Source organism: Fukomys damarensis, unplaced genomic scaffold, assembly GCF_012274545.1.
Source record: "Fukomys damarensis isolate Sample0158 unplaced genomic scaffold, DMR_v1.0_HiC HiC_scaffold_39, whole genome shotgun sequence".
Taxonomy (NCBI): Eukaryota; Metazoa; Chordata; class Mammalia; order Rodentia; family Bathyergidae; genus Fukomys; species Fukomys damarensis.
Genome location: NW_022900951.1, coordinates 125,296,582 through 125,305,897, shown reverse-complemented (window position 1 = coordinate 125,305,897; position 9,316 = coordinate 125,296,582). Strand labels below are relative to the sequence as shown.

Below are 9,316 nucleotides of genomic sequence, written 5' to 3'. Positions count from 1 at the left end.
CACATGAAGCCCCCTGGTGAACTCCCTTAAGCACACCATTGTGTCATTGTTGGTGGCTCCGTTTCAGACAGCTTAGTATTCTATCCAGAGAACTGCAATAATGGGGGTTCTAGCTTCTAGAGGACTCCCCTATTACCTGGCTTGGAGCTCTCCCCCGACTGGCCAAGAAAGGAATGGCAAGTGAAGTCCTTTTCCTGGCACAGCACTCTGACTTCCAAGCTGAACTTCAGTCTTCCCCAATGAAGGATCTACATCAGTTTCCTATGGAAGGTGTAGCAAATAAAATTGGATGTTCACAACAGCAGAAGTATATTATCTTACTTGTACAGACTCTTTTCTTCATTACTCCCTAAACAATGCAGTGTAACAACTAGTCACACAGCATTTGTATTTCATTAGGTGTGATAAGTAATTTAGAGATAGCTTGAAGTAAACAGAAGGAAAGATGTAGGCTCTATGCAGAGTATGCTACTGGAGAATCTGAGGATTTTGTTATCTGCAGGAGGTCCTGGATATTGAGGGATGACTGTACTAAAAAAAAATTAAAAGCATGGTTCCTGTACTACATCCAAGTTTCAGGAAAGAAATGAAATCTTAAAAACTGAACAGACTTCATTTTTCACAGTTCCTAAACATTTTCATTTTCTATTGTGAATATTTTTAAAGCAACAAAATCTGGCTAGGCAGCATACATTTTTCTTTAAATTCCATTTCTATGGCTTACACACAGCTGAGAAAAGCTGATGCACTTTCTGTTCTCCTTCCACCTGTTTCTATGCATGTGAACAGGCAGAGCTAACCCTGAGGATGTCGCGGACCCTTGCAGAACAACAGCAACAGAGTGAGGAAGCGCTCTGGTGGGTCCTTGCTGCTGGGCAAAGACCCACAGTCACAGCGGTAGGAGAATGACAAGGGTCCAGTGGGGTGGGCCGGATGAGAAAGGGGTGCTGGGTTCTGGGTACGGAGGGTCATGTGACCCTTCCAAACACTGCATTCTTCCTGAGGCAGAGCTGACAAAATTTGGTACAGAGGGACTGTGCTGGGATCATCCCCTTTCATGCAGCTGGAAGGGCCTCTGGAGGATGGTTCTGTCCCTAAACCACACCCTGTCCCCATGCCTCCAACCCCTCCATGTCTATGTCTGTACCCGCATCTACATTCATATCCGTAGAGTCAGCTATACACACTCCTGTATCAGCTTCTCAGTTCAACAGACTTGTTTATTTCTGAGGCAAAGCCACCCCTGGGGTGGACACTAGTTGGCCCAAATGAACCAGTGTAATCCCCAAGTGAGGGGTTTGGGACTAGCACTACTTGTCCAGGCGTAAACCCATCGGTGTTTGGCATGATATGGCTCACGTGATTGCTTCACAGGGGGACACGTGGCTAGAGTTAGTCAAGAGTAAAGCCCAGGGGGGTTGTGCAGTAGTCGGAAAAATGTCTTCGGTGCATCCTGATTGGCCCCCTGGAGCGGTTGCAGCCATTTTGTCATCCTGAAGGAGTGAAATCCAAAGGTGTTGCCAGCACAGTGAGAAAGTGCAGAAAGCAGCACAGGGGAGTGGAAACCCTAATTAAACTGCGTATCTCCATCGGCCTCATTTCTGCCCTTTGCTGTTATTTAAGCCAGTTTAAGGGGCATTTTCTGTTATTTGTAATGGATCAAAAATTACCTTACCAAGAATGGTGATAGGCACTGGGAATTCAGTGGTGAGAAAGATGAAGGGCCTAGCCTGCCGTGCTCAAATTTTAGTAGAAGGAAGTAGATAATAAACAAAGGGATTTCATCCCTAAGTGGAGTATCGTTTGCTTTTTTAATCTTATTTTATTTTTGTGAGTGCATGTTTGCAGTATGTAGTGATTACATTCCTCGTGGGGAGTCGGTATGTGGACATAACACATCTTCATTCTTTTACGTCCCCTTCCCCTTCCCTCCCTTCATCTCTTCGACCCCTCCCAGGTGCAAAAGATCTACCATGACAGCAGACACACATAGGCCATCAATCAGGGAAAGCCTTTCTGAGGAGGTGACACGAGCGATGAGACCTGAAGGGTGACAAAGAGCCAGCCATGGAAGATCTTGGAGACAGGGAGCCGGGCAGAGGCAACAGTTAACAGGATGCATGGCCAAGCAGGCTGGAGAGTCGGGCCACAGGGGCACTAGATGCCATGCAGGTAAGTGGCCTGGCATGGGCTGTGCATGGCACCTGAACTTTCCCTGGTTGACACAGGAGCTACCAGAGGCACCGCCTGTGATTATGGTTTGAAAGGAGCCATCTCGCTGCCGGGCGCCAGTATGACCACAGGTTACAGGTTCTGCACGAGGGGCACAACTGGTATAGCCCAGGTGGGAGCAGGGGTGCAGGGTGTGTCTTCCCAGAGGGCCCTAGTAGAGAGGAAACCGCAGTGTATGGAGATGCTCCAGGCGGGAGGACATGCTGCCTCAGAAGCTATTTCTGGTTTTCTCCATTACTCGTTTGCCTTTGGAAGCCACAGACTGACCTCATGCCTTGTTGGGTTTTCCCCCTCTCAAGACCACAGCAGCAAGGCTCCAAAGGGGATGGCATCACGGGACCAGCAGTGGCCTTTTCTATGTGCGCTTCGGGTGTTTCTAAGGTGGTGCTTTCATGTGCTGTGATTTCCATTCAACATGATTCGTGAACTGTGAAGCCAAGTGGATTAAAACCGTCAAGGAGGCCATGGCGGTCTCCTGTGTCTACTTTGTGCACCTTCACAAGCTCAAGTATCGCATGGTTTCTCTTACATGAGAAACTCAAAGTACAAATCAATTGAAGAGCAAAATAAAAGAAATAAAAAGAAGCGGGGAGACAGATCTTCCGAAAAAGGGAAGGAGACCAAGAGATGGAGGGAGGAGGGCGAAGAGGGGAGGGAAAAGGGATGAAAAGAGAATCAGATGTGTTGCATACACGTGCCAGCCCCCACTCGGAATAAAATCATGATGTGCTTTTTGCAAACCAGTGAAAATTAAATTAAAAATAGTAAATTGTGCCTTTGGCGTGGCACTATAGAGGATCCTACCTTTGCCTAGCTAAGTTATGTTTATTTCAGCCTTCCAAAAACATCTCCGCATCTAACAATAAAAACATACATTTAGAGGCACAACTCTTGAATGTACAGCAGCGGTTCTGTCCAGCAGACAGGACTGGGTCCAGAGATTTTCAGGCCCTGCCCAGAGACTGAGCCAGGTCTAGGGTAGGCCTGGGAAGACTGTCCTTTTTACAATCCCTCTGAGGAATTCCAGTCCACTTAGAACCACCCTTGGGTCTCCAATGCCCCTGTGTCCTGGACAGCCCATCTGTCTTTGAAACAAGGCTATCCCAGTGTTACCTGAAAGGGGATATTTCTAAGAATTAGCTGGAGCCCTTGGAAGCAAAGGAGTTGGAATGCCAGCAGGACACAGGGCGACAGCCCTTCGGGGAGGCATGCTGGACATACCCAGAATTCTCCCTCCTAATCAGTCGCGAGTATTTCTCAGCCTTATTCCTTTAGTGGTATTTGAAGTCTATTTGCCCTCAAGTGAATTTTAAATAAACTATGGGGCAAGCTTTCTTTTCACAACTGTCACCCCAATTCTGATGGGTCCACACCATCTCGGCACTCTCACACCCCAACGAAGCTGAGGGTGTCTGGTCTATGTGCAGTGACCCAGAGCTCATCTCTGATGGTCCTGTACACAGTCTCCATGGCACAGAGAGGGAAGTGACATGTTTAAAAACCAAGCTCTGGACATGGTCTCCATGAGCCACCAGCAAACAAATACAATTTTACAAAGCAGAGGCTAATATAACTTACTATTAAGTGGAACACATCAAAGTGGTATCACGGACACTTTTTTAATGACAACAGATGGTCCATTTTTACAAATTACACGCTAGAATAGAACGAGTACAAAATCTATCGAGACAAAGGTTAGAAAAGCATCACTTACAAAAGTAAGTATGATTCCAGTGGCTAAAGCACTCATGCCCCCCATGGTGACAACCAAACGACACACAGCTGAAAGCACGGCATAGCACGCGGACATCCTCTCCCCAGTCAGGGCACCACTGGATGCTACAGCAGAGCTGGCAACGCTAGTGCCTGGCAGTCCTAAGACTCTTGGCACGACATCCAGAGGCATCTCGGAACAGGCTCAGCAGGCAAAAGTCAAAAGGAGAATGTACAGACATTCTTGGCAAACTGTAAGGTGCTGTGCAGACGTTAGCTATTGCTAGTATTCCTGTTCAGTGAGTGCTCACTGAACACGGGACGAGGAAGGCTAATCTGTATGACTGACCAAAGTGACTCAGTGGACATTTAAAAGTGAATGAGGTGTTTTTTTTTCCTCAAGTACATAAAGCAGTAACACAGGTAAGGAAAGTGTGGCTGGGTGCAACATCAAGAAACTCTGGACTAGTTTAAGGAATAGCTAAAGGATAAAGCTATACACTACATATATTTATGGTTAAGTTCCCAAAGTCCCTGAAAATTTTAAGGAGACTCCCTCTGCAAAGGGAAAAAGAAGTCTCACCAAGTTACTCATGTGCACTGCAGCCCAGCTCTCGTAAAAATGATCTTAAACACGAGTAGAATCTGAATTAACACTGTACTATAAGGTGGGTGACACAGAGCACCTGACAGCACAGAGCACCTAGCACTGACCTAAACCAAGTGATAAATTTTGTGTCTTCAACCGTTTATCAAATGGGCTTGCAAACAGTATACAACTTCACAAGGGAATAAATTAAACAACAAACATAAATTCATCTGGAGACAAGAAAGACACACTAGATACATTTAAAATCAGGTTTTGATCCTGTCTTGGGTGCCTTCAGCTTTAGTCTTTCTTGGGGTACACCTTAGGTTTCTATCCACGTCCTTTTACTTTACATATAAAATCAATACAAAATGGAAAATGAACATGAAGCCAATGTAGTTAAGACAACGCAGGTTTAAATTTCTTCACTAACAGCACAAAACCAAATTCTTCTGTCACATGGCAAATGGCGTCAGAGGCACTGTACAGACTCAAATTTTCAGTACAGGAGGAGAAAGGGCTAGAGTGCAGGGCCAATCAGGCAGTGAGGAAGGTGCTGTAAGTCAATAAGGATAAGTCAGTAGCTTCGACTGCCACTTCAAGTCACATTTACTAACTGAGGTCACTGTCACAAAACAGCTTTTGAACAACAGCAAATATATTTGTATCTTAGAACATGTATAAGGGCAGCACGCCTGCAGCTGTGCTTTCTATACACCTTGAAGTATATACATTGTGCAAAGGGAAACCAGTGCGATACCTTGAAAACTAAATCTACTGGTCAAATACTGTTGTTTAACATAATTAACAGCAGCAAACTAGTGAGTTAATACTTAAAACCACAGGAAAAACTAACTGCTTTGAAAGCAAGCCTGTTTTGTAAGAACCTTAAATATCAACCCTACCATCTGATTTTCACTTTCAGTGTCTTGGTAGTTTTTCCAAGGGAAAAAAAAATTACGTGTCTGCATGTATCCTTGGTTTCAACACTTGGAGAAAAATGACTGTATCATTATCTACTCAGCAGACGTCTGAAAACAATAATCCAACCTTGGACATTATATGTTACACACAGCACTAACATATCAAAAGTATGAAGAAAATCTTGGCATGATACAAAAAGAAATTATGTGGGATAACTTAAATACAGCAGCTCACCTAATAATGGAAACTTACCATATAGTACCCTAGATTCAAATGTCATTTTACTAAAACTGTAGTCTTTACAAAAAAAAACTTTACATCAGGAATACATGCTTAAAATAATTTAAACTGTAGACAGTGTTTAACTTTAAGAATTAAGAATAGCGGCTGGGGATTTAGTTCAGTGGCACTGTGCCTGCCTCGCAAGTGCAAGGTCCCGAGTTCGATACCCGGTACCAAAATTAAAAAAACACCTACAGAAGAATTAAGAATAGTCCTATAATCATCACACAGATCTCTTTTTCTCAACAATTATCCATAAATATGTATTTGACTTTTATGCCTAATAATCTATTCCTTTAGTCCAATTCTGCAACATAAAAATAGGAACAGTAGACAAACAAATCTGTAAAGGTAAACACTTAAGCCAGTACCACTGTATTAAGACTAATAATAGGACTAGTAACAGGACATTTAAATTTATTTTAACAGAAAAATGAAAACACAGCAAATGTACATGTTATACTTCTATGTTTACATTGCATAATGTCTAAATTAGGTTACACATCTCTTTCCCAAACATTTCTTTATGGGAAAACATTGAAAATTTGAATTTTAAAAGAATAAGATAGAATGTGCTTTTTTAAAAAAATGGCCAACTGGGCCGGGGATTTAGCTCAGCGGTTCCACTGTCTGCCTTGCAAGCGCAAGGACCCGAGTTTGATCCCCGGTACCAAAAAAATAAAATAAAAATTAAAAATAAAATAAAATAAAAATAAATAAATAAATGGCCAATAATCCCTGTTCTGAAATAAAAAGGCAAATAGCTGACAGGTAAAGGTGGCAGGATTTGAACCGACACCAAACTTTTCATGTATATGAAGCAATGCAAAACGTTTATTCCTGTTCAAAAACACATTTTTCCAGTTTTTTAAAGAGAACATAGATTATGGTTTTATAATTGAAAACTGGGGGGACAGTGTTTTCAGAACGCACACAAAAAATACCTAGTGGCTATAAAGTACACAGACTAAAGGTACTAAAGTAAAATGACAGGGCTTGGGAGGGTTTTTCCCCATCAAAAAGGACCTCATAGATTATCTAACCATACACCTATACATGCAGGATGTAACTTAGCTCCAATCAAAGAGACCAGTGGACCAGATATCCCAAGAATATCCCTTGGATGATAAAGATGATCCGTTTCAGGATTACAATCTTAATGTATGTCAAAAAATGAACACTTCTAATACAAATTTCTATCATGTACACTGAAATGTAAAAAAAAAGCAAAAGGAGAAACAGTTTGAAATGGAATTTCAAAAAACCCTGTTAACTGAAGCCTAACTTCAATGCTGAATGAGGGGTAAAGGTCTTCATGAAAAGCTGGTCTGAAAGCACAAAAGTGGCCATTAGCTCCTCTTTGCTCTCCAGACCCTGCAACAGGCCAGTCTTGTTAGGATGTAGTCTAGTTTCCCCTTTAAATGATATACTTTATGTACATTCATCAGTGACATTAAGATGAACCTCAGGGCCTGCAGTTTATGCAACTTTTTGTAGGAAATCAGAATCCCAAATGCAAGGACCTGGTATTTATCCAAAGGGAAACTAGTGAAATATCTTGAAAAGTAAATCTATTTGTCAATTACTGCTGTTTAACATAATTAACAGCAGCAAACTAGTGAGTTAATACTTAAAACCACAGGAAAAACTGCTTCAAAAGCAAGCCTGTTTTGTAAGAACCCTAAATATCAACCCTGCCATCTGATTTTCACTTTCAACGACTTGGTAGTTTTTCCAAGGAAAAAAATATGTATGTCTGCATGTATCCCTGGCATTTTCCTGATATTTTCCTGACAGAGAAAGTGTTCCAGCTTAAAACAAAGCCCAGATTTGCTTCACTGCACGCTATCTTATATCCAGAGGAGCAAAACTGAAAAGCAACTAAAAGACAAACTTCTATAAAACATTTCCCAAAACAATGTGTACCTCATTTAACATATCCATTTGTAACCAATTTAACTTTCCAAATTCTCATTTGCAAAGGAAAGACTCAGTTAAAATTGATTATAAAAACCACTGTATCAGATGGGTCAAAATGTACACTGGTCAAATGTGATTCCTTAAGATTGATTTTTAACATATTCTTTCAACTTTATTAAAATAAAATGTACTCATTATCAATGCTCACAGTAGCATTTACCGTATTTTTAAAAAATCGATTTAATGCTATCAAAAGGTGATGTCGTGTTAATCTTGTTTTCCTTCACGCCACTGTCGTGAGCCTTCATTCCAAGCCACATACACAAAAAGAGCCAGCACCACGTGAACAGCAACCACTGCAACAATAGCAGCATAAAAATAGCTGTCCCTATTGGACATCCCAAGGGCACCTATCAGGAGAAAAAATAAGTTTTCATTTTATTCAAAAATTTATTAAAGTATATAAAGCACAATAATTATCAGCTGTATGTATAACTAGTCAAACAATTAAAAATAATATTTTTGAATGGCAGTGAATCCAACACATTAAAAGACTTAAATGTGTTCTATACACAAAAACATTATTTTAAATGAAACCATAATTATAACTTTGTCTAGGGACTCTAAGAATGAGACTTCACCGTCTCTTCCTTTCAGTATGTAAAAAAGTCCATTCCCCTACAATCTTTTCCCATGTCAATCAACCTCAGTTCTCAAGCAGATATTAAAGGAACTACAAGCTGTTCCACAAAAAAAAAACTATAAACATTGTTAATGTCACAAAGGTAATCAGTGCTGCCTTACAGAGAAACAGCGACAATTAGGCGACCCTATTAATATCAAGCATATCAGCTACAGCAGTATCATGCAGGGCAAACTGGATATTAACACAACGTAATATCCAATTACGTACCATCCGTAGTCCAACAGAAGAAATCAGCAATTACGCTGTAAACATTAAGGCAACCCAGGTACAGTGGACCCTTGAGCTTAAACCAGCCTGACATACAAACGACTTGGGTTACAACTGGAATTTTAGTTTTAACTTACAAAGTCTTGAGTTATGATCTGAATGCCAGCCGCCTCTGCTTCCAGCTGATCTTAGATATAGATTTAACCCTTAAACAGTTCCACAAGGAACATGACAGCATCCTTTCCTGTATGCGGTTCACTGAGAAACCCTGGGCCAGTGTCTCTCTAAGGACACTGAGATCTGCTGTATACAGAAAAGAGACTGTGAAGGCTGTGTACAGGAGCCTGAGCCTTCACTGACCAACTTAAGTTACAGCCAGCCCTCAGGAACGAATTGAGTTCGGAAGTCAATGGACCACTGTAAATGTACTAACTGTGACAGGTATATCTCCATTGATGATAGAAAAGAATTCAACAGTAATTTTACATGGGTAATGATCAAAACATGAACAAAGCTTTATGGAAATACTATTAAAGATACAGGGGCTTGGGAGTGGGAGAAGGCAGATGCAATGTGTACATGTACCAATTCCCTACAAGGAATGTAATCATTATGAACTGCAAATATGGACTTAGAAAAAGAATAAATTAAAAATAAAATATTAAAAAATCTGGGGCTGGGGATTTAGCTCAGCGGTTCGGTGGCCTGCCTTGCAAGCGCAAGGACCTGAGTTCAATCCCCAG

General features: G+C 41.4%; 1 protein-coding gene across 1 annotated transcript in view; it reads right to left on the bottom strand.

Annotated features, from left to right (window-relative positions):
- Positions 1-6,442: 6,442 nt before the first annotated feature.
- Positions 6,443-9,316, bottom strand: part of Vma21 (vacuolar ATPase assembly factor VMA21) — a 7,393-nt gene continuing 4,519 nt past the window's right edge. The window contains exon 3 of the mRNA XM_010638949.2: positions 6,443-8,070. Coding sequence (XP_010637251.1) covers positions 7,928-8,070 — 143 coding nt within the window. The 3' untranslated portion in view covers positions 6,443-7,927. The remainder of the gene's footprint in view (positions 8,071-9,316) is intronic.